This window comes from Panthera pardus, unplaced genomic scaffold (genome assembly GCF_024362965.1).
Source record: "Panthera pardus isolate Hobbes unplaced genomic scaffold, ASM2436296v1 HiC_scaffold_11, whole genome shotgun sequence".
Lineage (NCBI taxonomy): Eukaryota > Metazoa > Chordata > Mammalia > Carnivora > Felidae > Panthera > Panthera pardus.
The window spans coordinates 99217063-99241850 of record NW_026526666.1 but is presented as its reverse complement, the minus strand read 5'-3'; the positions used below and the strand labels follow the sequence as shown (position 1 = coordinate 99241850).

The window sequence follows — 24788 nt, the reverse complement described above, 5'->3', positions numbered from 1 at the left end:
TACAGATTTGGATAAGCTCCCTGTCCCTAAATCTCTCTGCTTTTTGTATGTAACTCCTCATAACTGATTGGCGACCGCGCGTTTCTTTGCGTATCAAATGTATTCTGCATGTTCATTCATCTGTTTTGCTTTCTCTTCATTCTCATCCTCTCTCCTTGTTGCCCACTTGCCACCTTCCCACCCCGCCCACACTTGCTCTCCACCTCCGTACTGCTGCTCTCCATCCTGCCTTCAGACCATGAGAGAAAGATTGAGCTGATTCGGTTTCTCGTAGCTGACTATGTGAATGTGCATGTGTTGGACGCGGTTTCTGAGCACGCCAACGCGCTTGCTTCCTCCGCTGTCGCCACCTTCCGGGATGGGGCGGACACATCGCCCCCTTTCCTCTCTCTGCCAGTTCCCGGCTGCCAGAGTGAGAGGGCACCTAAACGAGATGGTTAGTAGCCGACTTAGCTCTGCCTTAGATGTAGAACCGTCCTCCGGGCTCATCCTAAAGCCTGGCTCTCTGCGTACGAAACGCTGGGGTTTCTCCTTGCTGCTTGACCCGAACGTAGAGTCTAGCATGTTGTCAGGATCACATTTCCTTTGGAGAGATGTGAGGACACACCTTCTCTCCTTGTGCCTCTTTCACATCGCCACATAAGGTGAGGGCCTCATTGTGTTTGCTCGTTTGGATTCTTTGTAATGGTATCTTTAATTTTCAAGAGTTTTATTAGCGAGTGGGTTTTGTTTTTGTTTTTTTAATGCTTCTGATTTCACTTTCTGACCCATCAGGTGATCACCAGAATCAGTGACACTATTTTTTTCTTGACTAGTGGAATTCAGCTGGAGTGTAGTGCAGACAGGCTAACATTTGACTGGTGCTGTATGTATTGGGCCCCTTTAGATACTTCCTGGGTATCTAAATACCCAGATACTTCTTGGGTATCTAAATACCCAGGTATCTGTGAGTGGGTCCTCACGATACCTTTTCAAGATAGCGGGCTAAATATTAATGATCTACGTTTTGTAGATGAGGAGACAGACTCCCAGAGATTAAGCAACTCAACCCAAGTCACATAGATAGTTAGTGATTGAACGGTATTAGATCCCAAGCCACCGGACCCTCACTCCAGTGCTCCCAGGTTCTGAGCAGAGAGCGCTCTTTGTATTGCCAGATTTTAGAATTTCTGTGTAGTGTTTCAAAATACCCACCATGTAGAATTTGGAACTCTTGGGAATACTGTGTTTTTGGCTAACTTATTTCACCAGTACAGTTAATAATATGGAATTTAAATGTGAAGAAAATGTGTAACATAAGATCATTTATAGAATCCTGTATTTGCATCTTGGACCAGGGGTTCCTGAACTTACCCACACATTAGAGTGCCTAGAGGGGGTTCAGTCTTCTTGGCGGACTGGGTCCCACCCCTGGAGATTATGATTTACTTGCCTGGGCTTTGCTTTAAGGTCCCTGGGTGACTCCAGTGCACAGGGAGGTTTGGGCACCACTGGGTGGGAGCACGGGAGAGAGAAGAGAGCCTGTGACGTACGAGGCTCTGTCCACACTGTCTCTCCCACAGTGTTACCATGCTACACATGCCAGAACATATGACAGTCTAAGGAAGGTTTTTGAATAGTTTTGTGAGCACGTTCACTCTGCACGAAACCCGTTTTCTTGTCAGTGGATACTGTTTGTTGAGAGGCAGAAACAAGCCGACTCTCCATTTTCCCAGTTCTCTGAATTTAGAGGCACTAATGCAGTAGATGGTGACATTTTTCCGAGTCTTCTGCATTGAAATGGAGCCCTGACTTTCGTTGCCTTTTTCCCAAGTGTGTCCTTGAAGAGAAGTTTATACTTTTACTAAGTAGACTCGGACCAGATTTTGACATTTTCTAAAAACTTTTGAAAGTTCCAGCTACCAAGTTAAACACCATGAGCAAAACCAGCCTTGGCCAGAGCATGAGCAAGTACGATCTTCTGGTTTGGTTTGAGATCAGTGAACTGGAGCCTACAGGAGAGTAAGTCCAACTTTCTAAATTTTTAAACAAGGGCAAAGTTTTTCAAAATTAAAAAATGCAATTTTGAGCCTCTCTGCTCATATTCAGGTTAATGAATCATCGTCACTGTTGACTTCCAGTTTTGAATTGAATTTTTGGTGGTGTTATTCTTTTGAATTAGATGTTTGTCAAAGAAGGGACTGTCCAGAATACTAATTTGCCTTCTTGTTAGCAACAGCAAGAACGTGGAGCCTGGCACCTTGTATGAGGGAAGAAAACTTACACAGTGGGTTTTAATAGCAGCAGAGCAAAGGGAATCAGAAGCATTTTGTGCATAATATAGTCACAACTTATCTTAATAATCTCAGTGAGAGGATTTGAGGGCAGGATGTTTCTTTAGACCAGGGTTTCTCAGCCTTAGCACTGTTTTGGGCCAGATAAGTCTCCGTCATGGGGGGCGGTCCTGTGTATCGTAGGATATGTAGTTGCCTCCCTGGCTGCTTCTCACAGGGGGCCAGGAGCACCTGCCTTCAGTGTGACAACCAAAAATGTCCTCAGACGTTACAAATCACCCCCGGTTGAGGTCTGTTGTCCTAGATGAAAAGAATCAACATCAGCTGACTCTCTGTGTGTGAGCTGTGTTAGAGCGAGTGGTGAATATAATTCTTGTTCACAGTTGTCTCTAAATTGCGTTTGCAAAAACACAAAGAAAGATCCCATTCCTGGAACAGAGGCAAGGGGCTCTATTGGTTAATATAAAGGGTAAGGAAAAAATGTTATCCTAATGATCCTCTGTTTATAATGCTGAGTACCACCCTCACGATCATCTCCATGAAACATTTTTTGTGTTCCTACCGATAGGAGAGTCTGGCTGTATCAGTCCCATATTTCGTTGTCAGTAGTGACACGGCTTTAAGAAGCTGTACTTTCCGTACACAGACCTATAATGTGATTATAACTTGTGTCATGAGGGAGAGTTTCTACTGAGTTAATTGCTTTCTGATCCTTAAAAACTACCTGAAATCTGAAATGACCCCTTTCCTACCTCCTGACACTTGCTGTTGCAGTTGTACATTATTTATGGAATATCTGTTATGCAGGAGGCTGGGAGGGAGCCCAAAATGTTACTGTGCTTTGAGCACTTGGGTCTAGTAAGGGGGATGTGGCATGGATACGTGAGAAGGTTTATTAAATGCAAGTGACCGTGTGACTCACTGAATGCCCAAATGGTGAGGAAGACCAGGGAAACCGAGACCACTGGGGGATGTCGCAGCAGAGAAGACCTTGCGGGCGGAGCCCTCCGCGCAGGCGTCCCGTCTGACTGCTTTCTCTGCGTTTCTGTTCTTCTAGGTACATCCCAGCCGTGGTTGACCACACAGCGGGCTTGCCCTGCCAGGGGACATTTTTGCTTCACCAGGTACTAGTGAGGGAGCCAGAGAGGGCCTAGGAGAGAGCCAAAACAGAGCTCTTTCTGTGTCTCTGTTTTCCCTCTCCACTTTAAGCAGATTTGGGGATCAGGAGACGTTGTACTTTTTTTTTCTTTTTTTGTACGTTTTTTAATGTTTTTCCTCAGACCTTGGCTTGTATTATACCGTTGCTCATACGTAGAAATACATTTTGAGAGACCTATTTTGAAAAAGACTTTTATTCAACTACTATAATTTGTGCGGCTCGCATGTCATTTTATACAATTTTATTTTCTTGTATATAGTTTCCATGTTTGGAGACCGTAATTTTATAGTTAAAAGTCCTTAATGGGGATAGAGGATGGAAGTTGCAACGGACTAAAATCTGGCCATGAAATACAGGTGTCCTCCTTTGGTAAATCAAAAGTGGATTCGGTCAGTGCTCCGACATGCCTACGCCCGGGGCGCCTGGCTGGCTCCGTCCGCGGAGCCCGTGACTCTCGATCTCGGGGTTGTGAGTTTAAGCCCCACGTCGGGCGTAGAGATTACTTAAAAGTAAACTCTTTAAGAAAATGCTTATCACCCAGGTGGGCGTAGGAGCTGAGGGTCTCATATTCTGGGTCTACCATCCAGCCGCTTGTTCTTAAAGCCATTCCAGAACCTGGCTCTTCCTCAGTCCCCGGCCCATATCCCTTTGTTTAGAGAAACCGTGGAGGGGCGCCAAGGCGGCTCAGTCAGTAGAACGTGTGACCGATCTCAGGGTGTTGTGAGTTCAAGCCCCACGTTGGGCGTGGAGCCTACTTTAAAAAAAAAAAGAGAGAGTGGGGACAGCATTGCCCCCTCTCCGTTCCTCTCGTCTTGCCCACCCCCACACCACGCAGTCCAGAAAACAGCACACAAGAGGAAACCCTAGACCGTCCCAGCTAAATTACAACCCTGCTCCGTTACCTAGGGCATCCAGCGAAGGATCACGGTGACCATTATCCATGAGAAGGGGAGTGAGCTCCATTGGAAGGATGTTCGTGAGCTGGTGGTAGGTGAGTACATTCCCTCAGCCGAGGACAGAGCCAGGCTTTTTAGAGGAACACCGGGAATGTGCAGAAAGAGTACTGGAGAATATGTGGCCTAGAGTTTGAAACTACTCTGTTTCTCAACTCCCATCATTAGGGATATGTTATTCAACCAGCCATTATTTTTTTAATGCTTATTTATTTATTTTTGAGAGAGGGAGAGCAAGAGAGAGCGAGATTGGGGGAGGGGCAGAGCGGGAGGGGAGAGAGTGAGAGAGGGAGAGAGGGAGAATCCCAAACTGGCTCTGTGCTGTCAGCACAGAGCCCGACACAGGGCTCAGTGTCATGAACCGTGAGATCATGACCTGAGCTGAAATCAAGAGTCAGATGCTTGACCAACTGAGCCACCCAGGTGCCCCGCAACCAACCGTTATTTTACTCAGCTACCATGGGAATGGCTCTGTTTTAAAGCTTCTGAGAGGGCATAAGAGAAGTGTCTGCACATTGTAAGCCTGCGGTTTTGTTGAGGAGACGACATATGTATGTGCAAAGCAGTGGGGGGACGCCTGGCTGGCTTAGTCAGTAGAGCATTCGACTCTTGATCTCAGAGTCATGAGTTCAAGCCCCATGTAGAGTGTAGAGATTACTTAAATTAATAAATAAACTTAAAAAATAATAAATAAATAGAGCAGTTTGATGAGTAAGTGCCAAAATGAGGGCAAGTGAGAAAGACCCCGGGCTGAGAATTAACAATAGAAAGGATCCAGGAGGATCTTAACAGATGTGGGAAAAATTAGAAGGTTCTCATTTGTCTTGTTTTCCATACACAGAAACATCTTGAAAAGAGAGTCAGGAACATGTCTAACATGCAGATGGCTAGAAACCCATGGCCAAGGTCTCCTGATGAGAAGAAAAAACTGGATAAACCGTATAAGCTTTAGAGTCCAAGGCAGGGTTCTGGATCCTGTGTTGCCATGGACCCCTTTGGCAGTGGGGTAGCCTCAGAATTAATGTTTTTAAATGTAGAAAATAAAGTACGGTTGACCCCTGAACAGAGTAAGGGTTAGAAGTGCAGTTGGATAGGGGCATCTGGGTGGCTCAGTTGGTTAGGCATCCGACTTCGGCTCAGGTCATGATCTCACGGTTCGTGGGTTTGAGCCCCTTGTCGGGCTCTGTGCCGACAGCTCAGAGCCTGGAGCCTGCTTCAGATTCTGTGTCTCCCTCTCTCTCTGCCCCTCCCTCCCTCTTTCTCTCTGTCTCTCAAAAATAAACATTAAAAAAAATTGTTTTAAAGTGCAGTTGAATATTTGCATATAACTTTTGACTCCCCACAATTTAACTGCTAACAGCCTCTTGTTGACCAGAGCCTTCCTGATAACGTAAATAGTTGATTAACACGTATTTTGTATGCTTTATGTATTATATACTATATTCTTAAAGTAAGCTAGAGAAAAAAACGTTATTAAGAAAATTATAAGGGTGGGAGGGTGCGCCTGAGTGGCTCAGTTAGTCAAGCGTCCGACTCTTGGTCTCAGCTCCGGTCTGATCTCAGTGTCACGAGTTTAAGCCTTGCTTTGGGCTTCACACTGGGCGTGAAGCCTACTTTAAAAAAAAAAAAAAAAAAAAAAAAAAACCATGGGGGAAGAAAATCATAAGAGAAAATATATTTACAATACTATCCTGTATTTACTGAAAAAACAACTGTGTGTAAGTGGACCCATGCAGTTCAAACCCGTGTTGTTCAAGGGTCAGCTGTACATAGGGTTACAAAGGGAACTAGTGATACTGAGATTGCTCAAATACTAAATAAGTTCATAGTGTAAGCTTTTCTTCATATTAATGCATTAAATGCATTAAAGAAGCAGCAGGTCTAATTTCTGTCACTCAGAGCGGTGATGAATGTTGAGATATTCTACCTTAGTATGACATGAAAACATCTGATTTCTACAGGGATAGAGTCACAGCTTCTGCTGATTTTCCTGTGGATTGTCTCCTCCCTTCATAATTGAAGGAAATGCCAAATTTTAGTCAGAGGCTCATGAAAATAAAGTTGTGATTTTTTTTTTCTCATTCAAGCTCATGGACCTCCTGAATTTTATACATAGACCCCTTGAGTATCTGTGGACCACATTAAGAACCCCTAGAAGGGAGATTGTACTCTCTTCTGTCTAGGGCAGTGGTTTTTGAAGCTTTTCTTTTTTATTATTGTTTTTTTTATTTTAACAAACTCTTGTGTAGTCCTTACTCTATACCAGGTACTTTTCTGAATGCTCTAAAAATATTATTTAACATAACAAATACATAACATGGTTTTAACAATCATGTAAGGGAAGAATGGCTAATCACACTTCATAGAAGAGGAAACAAAGACTCAATATGCCTAAGCTTCACAGCCAGAAAGTGTTAAAGCTGAGATTTGAATCCAGTCTAGCTCCAGAGGCTGTGCTCTTAGCCTCTCTGCAGTACGTCCCCTAGTGTTCACTGGAAAACAGAGTTGTAGGATTTTGAACAGGAAAGTGGTGGGGTGCCTCCGTGGCTCAGTCGGTTAAGCATTCGATTTCAGCTCAGGTCAGGATCTTCTGTAAGTTCGAGCCCCGTGTCGGGCATCTATGTTGATGGCTCAGAGCCTGGCACCCGCTTTGGATTCTGTGTCTCCGTCTCTCTCTGTTCCTCCCCCACTCACGCTCTGTCTCTCTCAAAAATAAATAAACATTAAAAAAAATGTTTTTAAGCGGTATAATGAAGGCAGTGGCTTCAGAAGTCTCTGTAAGGTGAGTGTAGGGTGGATTGGAGAGGGGGATGAGGTGAGCAGCCAGGAGATCAGTGAAATGGCCATCGCAGTGTTCCAGACGGGAAGGGGGTGACCTTTGTGAGCAGGAGGTGGTATGAGAACTAGAAGTTGAGATGAGCATGAGAAACTCCAAACAAAGAGTCTGTAAGGTTTCACAATTGACCAAATGTGGGCAGGAAAGGGAAGACAACAGGGGGAAGAGTGGAGGACCATTTGGTGGTTGGCTAAGTGACCCTTCCGGCACCCGAAGGTACACAGGTTTAAAAGTCTCTCTTTGGCTTAATGAGTTTCTGTTGTGTCGTTAAGTGTACCCCTGTCCTAGTTTCTTTATTCTTCCTCGTAGGCCGGATCAGGAACAAGGCTGAAGTGGATGAGGCTGCGGTCGATGCTATCCTCTCCCTAAATATTATCTCTGCCAAGTACCTGAAGTCCTCCCACAACTCCAGCAGGTAGGGCCCCTGCGCAGCGTGATGAGTCAGCCCGTGCAGGTTGACGCCACACCGTTAGATTCCCCATTCACCGGTGACTCCTGTCCAGGGGCAGAAACGAATTCCTCTTTCACTTCAGACATCCCTTTTCTCCCTGCCACTCTGCTCTCCAAAAGTAAATAATTGTGGAGCTACATGTATGTGGATCTGTTACCAATACTGAGTGAAAATACTCTCTCCGGGATAGAGTTTGAGTAGATGAAATACAGTCTTAGAGACGAGAACAGAAAAAGAAAATTCAGCATTCTTCCCAAGGGTTTAAAAGTACAAATTAATTATTGCTGAGACTAGGTGCTCTCCTATGAAGTGGTTGCTGTGGGAAAGGTCTGTCTGTCCTAAGTGTCATGCAAACGTGCCCTCCTGGGCCCAGCAAACTCTCCTGTGTTTATCCTTTGCTGCTGCCAGCATAGGCTCCAGGATTCTTAGTATTTGCTTTTCATTTTCGTTCACTTATAAAGGAGATAAATTCATACGTATGAACTCTTCTGACCAAGGTTATCTGCTGTAAATAATGAATTTTATTTTATTTTTAATTTTAAACTGGCTTCCCTTAAAATTCCATTTTATAATCAAGTGATGACAGACAATGCATAAAGTACATAGCCAGTCTTCTTTCCCATGTCAGACTGGAGATAAATCTTCTGGGCCCCTTACGTCCCCAGGAAAGGAGTTCTGTCACTGTGCACAGAGACTCCATTCCTGTATGTAGCAATGGCTGGGAAACGGGTGGCTGTGTGTGCAGATGTGGGCTCAGAACACTGCCTTTGCATTACAGGAGGACTTCTGGATACTTCTGTGTATTCCTGAAAAACGTGCTCACATCTATGTTGGGAAGAGGGAGAGGAAAAATGAGACAAAAGGCAGAAATGGGATTAAAAGTTTGGGCCAGAGTTAATTTTTTTCCACCGTTTCCTTGTGTTACAGTTTTGCATAGGAAAGAGGAAAAAAAGCAAATATCTGTTCGCTTTTTGCCTGTAGGAGGAGCTGCAGGCGCTGTGAGGGAGAGGGACTGAGTATGAGGGTGTACCTGTAGGGGGGGCCGGGGCGGACAGAGGGACAGAAGCGTGCTCTGGTCCTCCCTGGTCCGTTCCTGGGCAGAATCGTGAGCGGTACCATTTCTCTGAAGTCCTCACTAACCCTGCATGGTATCCTCGCCTGCCGAGGCAGCCGGCATGCACCATGTTTTCTTTGCAGCTATGAGAAATAGATCCTAAATATTCCTAGGTTACTTAGCAAAACTCACAGGGAAGGATGATGTTTGGTTGAAACGCTGGTTGAGCTAAATGGCCTGTGTTAGAGTGACCTTCGGAAGTCCCGGGATTCATACCTGGCCGCAGGTCAGATGCAGCAGGAAATGAATTTGGCTTTTGTCAAAAGCAGCTTATCTTCCACAATAGAGGTGTAGAGTTAATTAATCAAAAAAGTCGGCCAACGTCAAGTAAAATAGAAAGATATGCACTTTGAACGTTTTAATTTAAGCTCCATAAATGTACATTATCTTGTCAAGCTCTTGCTGTAGGGCCAAGGCCTTGTCTTTAATTGTAGCCTTATTTATTGGACTTGGGATGCTCTTTCTTGCAGAAGCACACCCATAATTCATCATCTGTGATTTTTAATCTTGTGGAGCAAGAAGTAGAAACCTCTGAAGAAAATCTAATGGCAAAATCCTGTCAGCTTTCTGTCATCTGTCATTACAATTTTAATATTTCCCTTTTTTATATTGATCACACCCAAACTTAGTTTGACAGCTGTTTTTTGACAGCTGAGTTGTTTGACAACTCAGCATTATCAAATCTTTTAAAAATGTTCAACTTAGTTTTGTTTCACACTGAGCAAAAATTATTTTTGCCCTCACGTTACATTGTTTTGCCTAATGCTGGATTAATTTAGATAATCATGGTAAGTACAACAGCATAAACAGGGTCAAGACCAGGTACTATTGACACTTGATAAGCACACCACTCAGTTCTAGGGAGCAGACTGTCTGGGTGGGTGAGATACCCATCTAGTTTAGGATGTTCAGCGCGTAATGGACATCCATCTTTCCATTTTAGGAATACGGAGAGCCTAAGCTAATTTGGCAAGTTGCTAAATGGAATTTGGTTAAGAGCTTTTGTTCGTTTCGCCTAAGGTTCAATGTTTAAAGGTGAACTTGAACTCCAGTGTGAGTGTGTTGTGCACGTGTGTCTAGGAGAGAGCACCTCTGGGTATTGATGGTGGCGTGTGACCAACAGGGGCCACTGCAGCTTTTCTTTCCAGTCCCGCATCTGTGTTACCGAATCGCTTTGGTTTTCCCTTAACTCTGCAGCAACTTCCTACCCCTTCCAGTACTGAGTCATCTGCAGAGAGGGGGTGTTAATAGAGGTGGTCTCCACAGTCCCTTCTGTGCCCAGCATTTTCCTTAATTAAATGTTTCGGGAGAGAGGGACCCATGTCACTGTAAGCTGTCTATCAAATTGTGCCCCATGGAGTTCTGTGTCAATTGTCCACTTGAATTTACTTTGCTTAACAGCAAATGTGTCTTATGTATTTTTTTTTCGCTTTTGCTTTCCTCTCCTCTTTCCTTTTTTGTGCCACTGCTGCACTAACAAAAGCCTTTTCTGTGTTTTTGCAGGCTCTTTCTTGATAAGGACATTCCTAGGTATTTTCTGTTTGCTTTTTTGCACATAAAGATTCTAGTCTATCAGAATGCTTTATGTCTTACGTTGCTTGGACTACTATTTTAATTTAGTAGTTTTTCCCCGTGCAGACCTAGGATAGAGCAACACCTTCTCCGGCACCCTTTGTTCCCCGGGTTTTCCTGATGTGTATAGTTTCACACACAGCTTCTTAAATGATTGACAGAGTTCGTATTCTCTCATTCCATTTACTAGACCTGTCCATTTAATTCTTGTGCGCCTTCGGGTTTTCCTGTGCTGCATTACCAATTAGAGCGTTACTCCCCTCCTTTCGTGGAATCTCAGGCTGGGTTTTCTATTCTTTGTCTGTCCTGTCTCTGTCAGCAGCTTGAAAGGTTTGTTGCTCTGTAGCTTTGCATAATTACTCACTGTTTTCTTTGTTTTGTCCTATGCCGTAGAAGAGACCAGTTTAGCTATTTGGGCAGCTGAGTCTGTGAAAAATAGGCTGTTTATTTTTAAACATTTCTCTTTCTCTGTCAGGACTGCTTGTCTTATCTATTTTCTTCTTTTGCAGTAGAAAAAAAGTCCTGGTTCAATAGTGAAGGAAGTCTTTGCCCATCTCTCTTCATCTGATTTAGGGAAGAAAAATGAAGGAAGTTATACATGACAACATAGCCTAAAATGTCTGTTTGGGTTTTTTTTTTTTTAATTTTTTTTTTTTGACGTTTATTTATTTTTGAGACAGAGAGAGACAGAGCATGAACAGGGGAGGAGCAGAGAGAGAGGGAGACACAGAATCTGAAACAGGCTCCAGGCTCTGAGCTGTCAGCACAGAGCCCGACGCGGGGCTTGAACTCACGGGCCGTGAGATCATGACCTGAGCCGAAGTCGGACGCTTAACCGACCAAGCCACCCAGGCGCCCCTGTTTGGTTTTTAAAGACACACACACACACACACACACACACACACACACACACACACTGCCATTGTTCAGAACATCTCGAGAAATCCATTTGGGATTATTTCTTAACCACCATAGGAGCCATACAGGGAAACATGTCTCAGGACTCAGCCCTGTTTCTAATTCTAAATTCTCTTGCTAGCTTGATTCAGTTGACATTTCTCACCAGTCTTGTTTCTTAACAACCATCTCTGAAGGATTGCCATCTTCAGTGGGTATTCCAAAAGAATGTGCTGCAGCACCCCCAAGTGCCAAACGAAACAAAAATCCCCTCCCCCGCAAATGCAGGAAGATTTTAGTGGAGTCAGAAATTCCTTTTTGTTAGCCAAGGTTCTACCACTGAAATTTCCTCCTTAGGTTAAGTGAAAACGCAACCTGAAAACAGAAATGAAGAGGCTTTTCTTTGACAAATTCAAAACATTTGCCTGTGTTGAAAGAGAGTCGTGAACCCTGAATATTGGCACTGGGAGGTGCTAAGTCACGGTGTGAAAATTTAACGGGTCAGAGATTATAGGCAGGAGGGACAGGGACTTCTGTCCGGCTTCTCCAGAGTAATAGATGCCCTCGCTCTAAGAAGGGGGTTCATTCCACTTCAGCACGGGCGTGTCCAGACCTCGTGGTGTGACAGGTAGGCCCCGTTCCAGGTACCTCAACACACACAGGGACACAATAAAAGCGGAGTCTCAGGTGACAGAGCTCTCAGGGAGCTTCTGCCCAAGTAGTGCTCATCACCACCCGGGATTAGAATGTGTTTTAAACCAAAATGAACTATTTGATTGAAACAGGGCGCTGTGGATGCATGACGTGTTCTCTGCTGAGCCCAGGAGCCCAGGAAGACTTCCACCATCCTTTGTGGTTGCTTCTTGAGACCCTTGGTTGCTTTATCTGTCTCTGTCTTGTTAAATGTTTCTTTGTTCCTTTGGTGTCTTTGTATTTTCTTGACCCATCCACACTGCATCAAAAGCTAGGCGTTTGAGAGAGTGGCAGGTACTTGCGGAAGACTTCGATGTGGAAGCAGCTACGAAATGAACTGGTCAGGCTTCTAGAAGAGCTCCCTAGTCTGACACGTGGAGGATGAGGTGTGGCTAGGGAGTTCTTTTAGAAGTGAATTGTTTTCTCTCGACAGTTTCAGGAGAAGGAAGCACGGGCATGTGTTTAGAGAGAAAATACACCAGTTATTTGTCATAGGAAACCTAGAAAAGACAGCAATAGCAAGGTCACCATTTGGGAAGGAGTTCGGAGGAGTGTATTGGGCAGGAAGCACAGCGTGCGCCACCGCTTGCCAGCTGAATCGGGTGAGAGCCAGTAGCGACGGAACAGGCACTGTCGGAGGTTGGCACCTGTTACGGAGCCCGCGGGGGCCCTGCGGGGGGACTGCAGGCAGTCGGGGGCTGGCCTGTAACTCAGCACAGTGCTTCAGATGAGACTGCAGAATGGGCAGAACCCATGTCAGGCCAGGTCAGCCCTGTGGGGTTTTACAAAGAAGATACGAGAACAACTTTAAAAAGTTTATAGGTACTCATTAGATCAAGCTTCTAGTTGTTATTTAAATGCAAGGTTGGTTTTCTTGTGGATTTTTTTTTTGAAAAGTAACAAATAGTAGTTAGCCAGCTCTACTTTAAAATTATTCTTTTTCTGAAACATCAGCTAAGGATAACCACTTGTTTTTTTATTTAAAATAAGACTCCCAGTACTTAAATTATCCTGCCTGTTTCCTCCATCAATCTTCTCAGGTATGTTTGTGACATTTCTGAGGCTCCAGAACCAGACTGTGAGGTGAAGACAGGCTTACAATCTACTGAGGATTTGTTTCCTGCTCTTTGTTGACTGATGGAGGAGCTCCTTTTGGCTTTCTTCCTTTAGTTTCTGTCTGTACCCACTTATCCTTTTCATCCTAATCTCTTTGATTGCTCTATTTTTATGTTTATAGGCAGAAAAGCAGGCTTGTGGGGTGGGGGGGAAGGCATAGCTGAGTGCTCCTGGGTAGTGGGTGGGGTGAGAGACGGGGGGGGCCTACCTCTTCCTCCGAGGGGGTAAAGCCTCCACTGTGTTGTTAGATTTCGATATATTGCAGGTGTTTGTGGGTGTCGGCAGTGTTACTGACAGTGACAGTACCTCGACTAAGGTGACTTCACTTCTTTGGGTAATTGCCTCTCGCCTTTCTGACCTTAGGACCTTCTACCGTTTCGAGGCCGTGTGGGACAGCTCCCTCCATAACTCTCTCCTTCTGAACCGAGTGACACCCTATGGGGAAAAGATCTACATGACCTTGTCAGCATACCTAGAGGTGAGGAGACTCTGAACTTGAATGGCCAGCCCTGAACAGTGGGCAGATGACCGTGGGAGATGAAGAGGAATGATTTGACAGATTTTTGTCAACCGTTTGCTGCCGTTCTGGTTGTAGGAAATTCTGTTCCTAGTCTCTGTTTAATCGAAAAGTTACATGACGGGGTGTTCGGCTGGCTCAGAAGAGGTTGGGACTCCCCATCTTGGGGTCGGTCGTGAGTTCGAGCCCCATTTTGGGTGTTAGAGATGACTCAAAAAAATAGTAATAAACTTTAAAATAAAAAAGCCCTATGATTTCTACTATAGCTTCAGTTTTAGTGGCCTAATCACCATTCTTCAAAGAAGGTATGAGTTTAAGAAAACTTTGCCTCGTGTTTTTGCAGCTGTGGGCAGAGCCCGGTCGTGGTTAACAGCACAGACCCTGGAACCAGCCCAACTGAGCGCAGGTCCCTGTGCTGCCGCTTACTGCCAGCATGTCCTTACACAGGGGCTTCGTCTCTCTCTGCCTCAGTTCCCTCATTTCTTAAACAAGGGTAAACATAATGGCATTTACCTCAGAAAGGTGTTGAGAGATCACATATAAGCATTTAGGACAGTGATTGGCACATAAGAAACAATAAATAGGAACCGTTATTACAGAAAAAACTTTTAAAAATAGTTCTGAAAAGTAAAGCAGCTGCGAGGACCACCGCCTACTCTTGCACGTATCGTCTGCCGAGTTGCTGTTGAAGCGACTGGCAGAGCTGAAATCTCCCCGCCCCCCATCTGGGGCCAGCTCTCCAACCGTGGCGGCGCACAGACTCCTGCCACAGTGCTCCGTCTGGGTTTCATCGGGGCCCACCCCTCTCTGCTTTCAGCTGGATCATTGCATCCAGCCGGCGGTCATCACCAAAGATGTGTGCATGGTCTTCTACTCCCGGGACGCCAAGATCTCGCCGCCACGCTCTCTGCGCAGCCTCTTTGGCAGCGGCTACTCGAAGTCACCGGACTCGTAAGTTTCTGAGACAAGTTGAGTTTCCATTTGGTCTGCCCACTGCAGGGTCAGCAGAGCCCGCAGTGTGCCTGGCTTGCTGCTGCGGGCTTAGCTTACAACCGGATGCCTGAAGGGCAGTAACTTTTAAATGTTGGCATTTAATGGAATACCGATGGATAGACGAGCGTATGAAGGAAGGAAGACTATTACATTGTGAACACTCAGCAGTTTTTCAGGGACTAAATGTTCTTTCAGATGTCATTATTTCTAACTGATCACCATTGGGACGTTCTTCTTCTAAAGACTTATTCATATTTAAGATCTGTAGAAATCCGCCAAGACTAATACAGGGAATGCTTGTGTGTCACCACTCAGCTTAAAAAATACGTGTTACTGGGGCGCCTGGGTGGTTCAGTCGGTTAAGCGTCTGACTCTTGATTTCGGCTCAGGTCGTGATTTCGCGGTTTGAGAGATCAAGCCCTGCGTCAGGCTCTGCTGACAGCGTGTGGAGCCTGCGTGGGATTCTTCTCTCTGCTCCTCCTCCACGCATGTGTGCACACACGTTCTCTCTCAAAATAAATATGCGTTACTAACACAGTGGAGGGTTCAGTAACCTTCCTCATGACATGCCCCCAAAGTCGATGTTTATCTTTTCATTCTGGTCAGACCTTCCTCTGCCCCTGTCTTGTCTCTCGTGGTAAGGAAACAGATTTTTGGGGCGCCTGGGTGGCTCGGTCGGTTAAGCGTCCGACTTCGGCTCAGGTCACGATCTCGCAGTTCGTGAGTTCGAGCCCCGCATCGGGCTCTGCGCTGACAGTTCAGAGCCTGGAACCTGTTTTGGATTCTGTCTCCCTCTCTCTCTGCTCCTCCCCTGCTCACGCTCTGTCTCTGTCTCAAAAATAAATAAACATTAAAAAAAATTAAAAAAAAAAAGAAAACACAGATTTTTAACTTTTACCTTTGTATTATAAACTTTTGGGTTCATCATTCAATTTTACTCATCCTTTGAAGTAATTCAAAAGATTGGCATGAAAACAAACTCCTCCTAGGAAAAAGTATACTTCTTAAGTTCAGAATAAAAAAAGAAGTGAGAAATGTCTGTAATTATATTTAAGGGTGGGCTGCAGTCCCTCCAGAGGAGACAGTGTTTTAAGTAGAGAGAATTGAGATTTTCCTGTTTTTGTGCCATGAGAAGTTAAACAAGTGTTTGTTTTAATTCAAATAGCAATCGTGTCACTGGAATTTATGAACTCAGTTTATGCAAAATGGCAGACACGGGTAGTCCAGGTAAGCCCTTGTGGGTCAGGGAGGTGATGGTTATCTTTGCCTGTGTTTGGGGTATTTTATGTCAAAAATCTAACCTACACGAGTAGGAAAATTTTGTAGAAACCAAGTATATTTTATAAGAAACCAAGTATATTTTATATATAAAAATATATATTTATATAACAAGTATATTTTATAAGTTTTTTGGTGGTGGTGAGAGTTACCTTTTTCTAAGTAACAACACTGTTTGGTTTATGACCTGCAGAACAGTTACAAAAACTGTACTGAACAAAACGTTAGGAGGTTGTTGCATATTATAAAAACTTTGAGTGTGTGAGAATGAATTTAGCTTTCCAGACCTCATAACCGTTTCCCTCTCCACGTTAGCCCCAAAGGTAACTTGGCAGTGTGACTTTACAGGTGTTGTCAAGCTAGAATTTGAACTTCCTGTGCCCTAGGAAGACAAATTATTAAGTTGAACTTGTTCGGTGCCCTTTCGGATGTCTCTCTGGGCTGCCATTACTTCTCTCTCTGGCTTGGTGGCCTTAAGCAGCCCTTTGCATTTCTAGATTTATAAACCAGAACATGGACAAAAATCAGTGTTTTTAAAAACATTTGAGGGCGCCTGATGGCTCAGTCGGTCAAGCATCTGACTCTTGATTTCGGCTCAGGTCATGATCTCTCAGTCTCGTGAGTTCGAGCCCCACATCGGGCTCTGCGTTGGCAGCACGGAGCCTGCTTGGGATTCTCTTTCTCTCTCCCTCCCTGTTTGTCTGCCCCTCCCGCACTCACACTGTCTCTGTCTCAAAATAAATAAGTAAACGTAAAACTGAACAAATAAACAACATTTGATTAAGGTGAGCTTGAATCATTTTAGGGAACATACACAGGAAAAGGTCGGGGCCCACAGTTAAGATGTAGATTAAAAAAAGACTGAGTATGAATCCAAGTCCCAGTAGTAGCTATTGACGGTGTCCAGATATTTCCTTGAGAAATTTTATTAATTGACAGAAGTTCGTGCCTTCGATATGTAAAAACAGTCTATTTTTAGAAATTAATGGGAAATGACGGGGCTGAAGCCATCTGCCGTCTGCCGTCCTAACTGAGCTCGTGAATGTGGGGTGTGTGTGGGGAGTACGGGGATGGTCCTTTCCTACTTTCTTCGTATGGATGTATTTGGAACCATAGGGTACAATTTGATCTTTCTATATTTTCATGTAACATAACAACTTGGGCATTTTCTCAGGTTGTGTTACAGTCGCCCTAATTATCGAAGAATATAAAACTCAGTTTTAAAAGAGGTTCAGAGAATTGCTTTGGGGAAAAGGGGTGAATTATTGTTAATAAAATCCCAGGTATCTTGACTAAGGGTCTTCGTTTGCCATGTATCTGAGTTATTAGTGTGTTTTGAGCTAAAAATGGAATCCGATTTTTCTCTGAATAAAAGACTTTGTCCTCTTGCCCCAGGCATGCAGAGAAGGAGAAGAAAAATCTTGGATACGTCAGTGGCCTATGTGCGGGGAGAAGAGAACTTAGCGGGCTGGCGGCCCCGCGGGGACAGCCTCATCCTTGAGCACCAGTGGGAGTTGGAGAAGCTGGAGCTCCTTCACGAGGTATCCGAGGGCAGGAGCTGCTCAGATGAACTCTTGGGCACAACTCCCAAAGTGTGGCTCACATGCTCACCTTCTCTACGTGATCCTGGCTTTTCAGCCTTCGATCGTGGTAGAGGCCCAATATTTCGCTTACGAAGGTCTTAATGAGCTTTGCGTTCGCTGAGGCCATTGTGTTGACCTTCTTAGGTGGAGAAAACTCGCCACTTCCTGCTGCTGCGCGAGAGACTTGGTGACAGCATCCCCAAATCCCTGAGTGACTCACTGTCCCCCAGCCTCAGCAGTGGGACCCTCAGCACCTCCACCAGCATCTCCTCTCAGATCTCTACCACCACCTTTGAAAGTGCCATCACCCCCAGCGAGAGCAGCGGCTACGACTCCACGGACATCGAAAGCCTGGTGGATCGAGAGAAGGAGCTGGCTACCAAGGTGTGACCCCCTTTCTCTTTGCTGAGCATTTTCCCCCGTGAGACCCCGTGAGCCAGCTGGAGTTTTCATTTTCCAGCACCCTTGAGGGCCTCTGTTTCGAGGCCTGTGCTAGCTGGGAAGGTAGAATAAGACTCAGTTTCTACCCGTACTGAGCTCCCAGGGAACCGGGTGACAAGTGTGTGATGGAGGTGTGTGTCTGGAACCTGGGGGAGCCAGAGGAGGGGGCCTCCGCGGGCTGGCGCCGGTGAGCTGACCTTGAAAGTCTGCGCCAGAGGGAGCCTCGTGTGCTGTACCGTCAGCGCTGGGGAATCACGCGGGCGATGTGGGCAGAGGCAGGAGATGGAGTCGGAGACATGGGACAGGACCAGACCTGGCAGGGTCTGTGGACTGGAATAAAGTTCAGAGGGTCCTGGGGTGATGCGGAAATATTTTAAGCAGGTATTCCTGTTTTAGGAAGACTCCCGTGGCAGCAATAGAGAAGGTGGGTTTGTGGCGACGAGAGACTAGAGGCACAAAGAGCTCGTTAGCACGGTGTTCCAGATAGAGACGGTGCGGGTCTCAGCTGAGGCCAGAGGCCGCAGGGTGAGGAGGAAGAGCAGACACGGAAGAGACACCGGGGAGGTGGAATCAGCCCCCCTTGTTGCCTGGGTGGGGTGGGAGAGGGCGGAGGGGTCGTCGAGGATGACTCCCAGGCATATGGAGCCTGGGCAACTGGCCAACAGTGGAATAGAGAGATGGTGGGGGCCGGGGCGGGGGGCTGTCTTGTTGTTTCAATAACCGAATGGCCTTCTAGTTGGTTTAAGAAAATACTTCCATCCAGAGGTCTCCACGCCTTCTAGTACGGGGACAAGTCGGAAGGGGAGCTGTTGCTCTAAACTGTGGTGGTGGCAGCTATTCATTTTTGTGGTCCTGAGAATGGCTTTTTTAATCCACTGAATTTATCTTCTTTGTTAGACGTATGCCAGGCTTCCCTTGCTGTATTCGTATTTAATTTCTGGAGCCGTTTGGTCAGCACCTGAGCCCCACTGTGTGTCTTAGGCCTGTTATTTTCTCTTCCTGCCTTGCATCCAGGGCTTCATTTAACCACTGAAACTTACACGTGGCTTTTTGTCCCCAGTGCCTGCAACTTCTCACGCACACTTTCAACCGGGAATTCAGCCAGCTGCATGGCAGCATCAGTGACTGTAAGGTGAGCTCAGATCTCCTCTCCGGGTCTCCCTGCTTTTAGGTGCCTTCAGATGGGTGTAGCATCGTGTTTGAGGATGTAGGACATATCTTCATTTTTTAGAGTCAGAACACTGACTTTTGAAGATACGAGTACTCCCCGGTGTCTCTTAGGGTATTAATCAGATGGGAAACGTTTTGGCTTTTCCCCAAATCCCTCAGGGAAGATCCTATAGGGGCTGGTACGTCACTGCAAGGCAGGACACTAGAGGTCCTGAGGTTCTTGGCGGCATAATGTTGTTGCTTTTGACAAAGACTGAGGTGAACACTTTAAAGAGCCTCTCCAGCATCCACTCTGTTCTAATCACTTTGACCTTTTTTGCTGTTCCTTAGACATGCCAGCTTCATTCCTGCCTATAGCAGATCTTTACACCCTCGCTGTCCCTTCCCTTGGAATAGTCTTCTTCCAGATGTGCCCATGATAGGCTCCCTTATCTTTTTCATCTTTCTGCTCAGATATCGACTCCTTAACCACCCTGTGTAAAGCCAACAGGTCCCGAAACTTTCTGACCTCTTTCCTTGGTTTATTTTTTGCTGTAGCACTTACCGCTATCTGACGTTTTCTTTATTGAAGTATAATTGACATACAGTGTTATATTAGCTTCAGGTGTACAACTTAGTGATTGAATAATTCTGTACATCACTCAGTGCTCACCGTGATTATAATAAGTATAGTCCCCATCTGTCACTATAGGATATCATTACGGCATCATTGACTGTATTCTCTGTGTTGTACTTGTCATCTCTGTGACTTATTTATTTTACTTATTAAAAAAAATTTTTTGGGGGGCGCCTGGGTGGCTCAGTCGGTTAAGCGTCCCACTTCAGCTCAGGTCATGATCTCACAGGCCGTGAGTTCGAGCCCCACGTCGGGCTCTGTGCTGACAGCTCAGAGCCTAGAGCCTGCTTCGGATTCTGTGTCTCCCTCTCTCTGCCCCTCCCCTGCTCATGCTCTGTCTCTCTCTGTCTCAAAAATAAAAACATTAAAAAAAAAAAAAAGTAAAAAAAAATTTTTTTAATCTCTATTTTTTAAGAGAGAGGCAGAGTGCAAGCGGGGGAGGGGACACAGAGAGAGGGAAACACAGAATCCAAAGCAGCCTCCAGGCTCTGAGCCATCAGCACAGAGCCCGACGCGGGGCTCGAATCCATGAGCCCTGACATCATGACCTGAGCTGAAGTTGCATGCTTAACCAACTAAGCCACCCAGGCGCCCCTGTTTATTTATTTTTTTAATGTTTATTTATTTTTGAGAGAGAGAGAGAGAGAGTGTGTGCGCCCTGGGGAGGGGCAGAGAGAGAGGGAGACAAAAAATCCGAAGCAGGTTCCAGGCTCTGAGCTGTCAGCACAGAGCCCAATGTGGGGTCCCAACCTGTGAACCGCAGGATCATGACCTGAGCCGAAGTTGGATGCTCAACCGACTGACCACCCAGGCGCCCCTTATTTATTTTATAACTGGAAGCCTGTACCTCTTAATCCCCGTCATCTGTTTCACCCATCCCCTCACCCACCTCCCCCCGGTTTGTTCTCTGTATTTAAGAATCCGTTTGTTTTGTTTTTTGTTTTTTAGGTCCACATATAAGTCAAATTACATGGTATTTGTCTTTCTCTGTCGTATTTCCCTTAGCATAGTACCCTCCAGGTCCATCCATCTTGTCACAAACGGCAAGACGTCATTCATTTTTGTGGAGTGCATTGTGTATATACTGCATTGCGTATACGTACAATGTCTTCTTTACCCGTTCATCTACTGACAGACACTTGAGTCGCTTCCATATCTTGGCTAGTGTAGATGATGCTACAGTGAGCAGAGGCGTGCATATATCTCTTTGAATTAGTGTTTTCATTTTCCTTGGGTAAATAGTCAGTAGTAGAACCGCTGGATCGTAGGACTACCTGACGCTTCTCAGAGTGTTCGTGGATTTGTTTGTTGTCTGCCTTCTCCATTTAGAATGGAAGCGCCAGCAGGGCGGGGCCTCTGCCATATTCTTAGAATAGTGCCTGTTGTTCTAAGTGCTGGGCTCCTGGAGACAGGGTCATTTACTGAATGCAGGAGGACAGTCACAAAAGAAAAAGCCAGCCTTGCCTCTTTTGTAAATGATTCCTGTTGTGACACTCAGGCCATACCGTATTTGTAAGTCTTGAAAAAAATACGTACATATATATACATCTATATCACAGCTCCTCGCTGCAGGGGCGTTCTGTTTTCCCAGCGAATCTCACTCGCTGTCTTGTGTTTGCCTCCAGCTGTCTGATATCTCTCCTCTCGGACGGGATCCGTCCGTGTCCAGCTTCAGCAGCGCCACCCTCACTCCCTCCTCCACCTGCCCTTCTCTGGTAGAAGCTCGGAGCAACTCTCAGGAGCAGAAGTAAGTACCCTCGTTTGCTTTTAAAAAAATAAATAAGGGGTTCCTGGGTGGCTCGGTTGATTAAGTATCTGACTTGGGCTCAGGTCATGATCTCACAGCTCATGAGTTCGAGCCCCGCATGGGGCTCTGTGCTGACAGCTCAGAGCTTAGAGCCTGCTTCAGATTCTGTGTCTCCCTCTCTCTTTGGCCCTACCCCATTCACACTCGGTCTCTCTCTCTCCCACTCTCTCCTCTCTCAAAAATAAATAAACATTAAAAAAAATTTTTTTAGGGGCGCCTGGGTGGCTCAGTCAGTTGCATATCCGACTTTGGCTCAGGTCATGATCTCGCAGTTCATGGGTTCGAGGCCCGCATCAGGCTCTGTGCTGACAACTCAGAGCCTGGAGCCTGTTTCAGATTCTGTGTCTCCTCCTCTCTCTGCCCCTGCAGAGAGAATAATTAAACACTTAGAAAATAAGTATATAAACGTTTAAAAAATTTTTTTTGATAAAAAAAATGAAAGGGGTGCCTGGCTGGCTCAGTTGGTGGAGGATATAACTCTTGATCTTGGGGTCGTGAGTTTGAGCCCCACATTGGTAGTAGAGACTACTAAAAATAAATAAATATCAACCTAAAAAATAAATAAATAAAAAGCAAGTATCCAGACTTCACTGAGAGAAGCTAATTTCAGAACCAGGGGAAGTTCCAGCCTTCCTAGAGCTCAGTGGTGCTCAGCTGAGGGCAGGACCATCCCTCTCGGCAGTACTCAGAAGGATGTGGGAGCCTTTTCTGGATATCCCAGTCCTGGGGAGACGCTCCTGCTCCTTCTCACATCGTGCCCCGGCAGCTTTCTGCACAAAAACCTTTGGTTCCTCTTCTGAATCCCTCTCTGCTCATCTCGGCCTTCCATGCCCACCCTTGCCAGGCTCCCGAATCTTGTCAGACAGAGGAAGCCTCATCGCGGGGAAAGCAGTTTGAAACTACTTTGGAAAAAGTATTTTGATGACACAGTGAAACGTGTTGATAACAACAATAGAGACAAATGTAGTCTAGATTCTGTGAATCATCACTGTAATCGCCCGTTTGCAACTCACCATCAAACTCCTTTGCCCGCCTCCGTTCACCGTGCTCACCTGTCAGAGAGCCCGCCTGGTACCGTCCAGCTGCCTGTCCTGCCACACCAGCACTGCCACAGTTGACCGTGGCAGAGAAAGTAACACAGCCAGGCAATTTAATTAAATTGAGGGTGTCATCAACTATAACACATTATTTTACGTGCCACTGAGAGAGAAAAAGCACCGCTACTTAAAATGTGACCCGTCGTCAGCTGCAAGGCGCATCCCGACTCGAGAAGTGGTCAAGTGTTCAGAAATTGTAGAATTGGTGGGATACACGTCATTAGGCTAGGCTGCCCTGCGATGACAAGTCACAGCGCAGAGCACAGGAAGTCCTCCCGTAACTGTCCTGACCGGGCCAGCTCGGCGCTGCAGCTCCGCTCTGCCGGGTCTTTCTTCCCGCTTGCGTGCTCTCTGCCAGCCCCTCAGAGCAGCGGTTCGCAGACGTTAGTGCGCGTCGGCATCACTGGGGAGGCTTGTTAAAAAGTGCAGGTGGCTGAACTCCACTCAGCATTTCTGATTCTGTACATCTGGCTCGGAGCCCCGAGACTGAATTTCTACCAAGTTCCCAGGTGAGGTTGATGCCTCCGGTCAGGGACTGCACTTTGAGGACCACTGCCCTAGTTGTGACCTTGGGACTAAAGAGAAACATGTAAGGGAATGGAGGTCATGCCCAAGACGCCTCTGTTCAGAGGGCTTCAGAGTAGGAAGAGGGACTGTGTGATTTGGTGGTGGCTTTCGTAGCTTCTGAAGGATGACCCCAGTTGAATTTGGAATTAACTTCCTAACAGCAGCTTGTCTTCTCAGCCGAGCTCTCTGGAGCTGATGTTTGCAAGGCCCCTGCTGTTGAGGGAGGTGTCGTTCCTCCTGGTGAGGGGGTTGTGCACATTATGGATTGACCTTGCTGAAGCTCCTTGTTTCCCCTAACCCCTCTCTCTTTTAAAGGACCCCAGAAGCCAATTCCCGGGCCTCTAGTCCCTGCCCAGAATTTGAACAGTTTCAGATTGTCCCAACTGTGGAAACACCCTATTTGGCCCGCGCAGGAAAAAATGAATTTCTCAATCTTGTTCCAGATATTGAAGAAATTAGACCAGGGTGAGTACTGTATTGCCCAGGGATGCCGGGTATAAGAAAGAAATCAGCAGTAATTTACTCTCTGCTCTTGTACGTGAGGTGAATGTTACCGTCTAATGCCAATGGAATCTGGGAGGAGAGAGCTGGGCTGGGATCCTGCTCGCCTGTGTCTTGCAAGGCATCTGCTATGGTGCTGCTTTATGCTGTTTTGCAGTATTACTTCAGCGGAGAAGATTCTAGGCCAAAGCGATCTCTTGCCTCTTTTGTTCATTATAGGGACTAGGTCCAGGTGAGACATATTTTCATGGTCCTCGGGCCATGATTCCTTTCTTTTTGTGAGAAACTAACCTCTCTTGTACTGTCCTTTTTAGCTCAGTGGTCTCTAAGAAAGGATACCTGCATTTCAAGGAACCGCTTTATAGCAACTGGGCTAAACATTTCGTCGTGGTCCGTCGCCCTTATGTCTTCATCTATAACAGCGACAAAGACCCAGTGGAGCGTGGCATCATTAACCTGTCCACAGCACAGGTGGAATACAGTGAGGACCAGCAGGCCATGGTGAAGGTCAGTCCTGCTCTCTTGGCTTTTTATTGCCACCGTCGGCCCTTCCCTGCTGAGTTCCGAACTCTCTGTTGTGTGCTGTGGCATCTCACCTATGCGTCCGGTCTCTCTGAACCTTCAATATGAAGTGCTGGGCACCTGTGATATGGCAGGGTGGTCCCCATTGTCAGCAGCCATCGTAACTTTTCCACTTACCCATGTCTCTTTCAGACACCTAACATCTTTGCTGTATGCACGAAGCACCGTGGGGTCCTTCTACAGGCTCTCAATGACAAAGACATGAACGACTGGTTGTATGCCTTTAACCCACTGCTTGCTGGCACGATACGGTAAGAAGTCCTCGTGTTTCCTTCTTCTCCTGGCTTTTGGCCCCAGTGACATCAATGTAAACTGAGAAGGAAGTCTTGTTCCCCAAAAGTAGGTTGAAAATAGAGGAAGGAGGGCAACGTCGAGTGTAGTTATGAGATGGTGGTGCCTCCTGGTGTCCTGAATGGCTAAGAGGACCTGGTCACATCTGTACCCAGTTAATGCCCTGCTTTGACTTTTTTTTTTAAGGTTTTTTTTTTTTTTAAATAATCTCTACACCCAGCGTGGGGCTTGAACTCACAGCCCCGAGGTCAAGAGTCCCATGCTCCACCCACTGAGCCAGC

General features: G+C 46.1%; 2 protein-coding genes across 28 annotated transcripts in view; one reads left to right on the top strand and one right to left on the bottom strand.

Moving 5' to 3' along the window:
* DFFA (DNA fragmentation factor subunit alpha) overlaps positions 1 to 24788 on the bottom strand; it is a 244621-nt gene that overhangs the window by 137416 nt on the left and 82417 nt on the right. The window lies entirely within an intron of this gene.
* The window catches only part of KIF1B (kinesin family member 1B), a 144328-nt gene that overhangs the window by 114779 nt on the left and 4761 nt on the right, over positions 1 to 24788 (top strand). For 14 of the 27 annotated variants that reach the window (XM_053898983.1, XM_053898986.1, XM_053898987.1 and 11 more), the window contains 16 exons: positions 236 to 436; positions 1893 to 2001; positions 3331 to 3397; positions 4339 to 4423; positions 7531 to 7636; positions 10290 to 10316; positions 13428 to 13542; positions 14399 to 14532; positions 15740 to 15801; positions 17248 to 17393; positions 17580 to 17819; positions 18937 to 19008; positions 21288 to 21409; positions 23449 to 23598; positions 23949 to 24141; positions 24349 to 24467. In XM_053898983.1, the coding sequence (XP_053754958.1) occupies positions 236 to 436; positions 1893 to 2001; positions 3331 to 3397; positions 4339 to 4423; positions 7531 to 7636; positions 10290 to 10316; positions 13428 to 13542; positions 14399 to 14532; positions 15740 to 15801; positions 17248 to 17393; positions 17580 to 17819; positions 18937 to 19008; positions 21288 to 21409; positions 23449 to 23598; positions 23949 to 24141; positions 24349 to 24467 (1948 nt within the window). The remainder of the gene's footprint in view (positions 1 to 235; positions 437 to 1892; positions 2002 to 3330; positions 3398 to 4338; positions 4424 to 7530; positions 7637 to 10289; positions 10317 to 13427; positions 13543 to 14398; positions 14533 to 15739; positions 15802 to 17247; positions 17394 to 17579; positions 17820 to 18936; positions 19009 to 21287; positions 21410 to 23448; positions 23599 to 23948; positions 24142 to 24348; positions 24468 to 24788) is intronic. The other 13 variants (XM_053898993.1, XM_053899003.1, XM_053899001.1 and 10 more) reach the window with 4 other exon arrangements.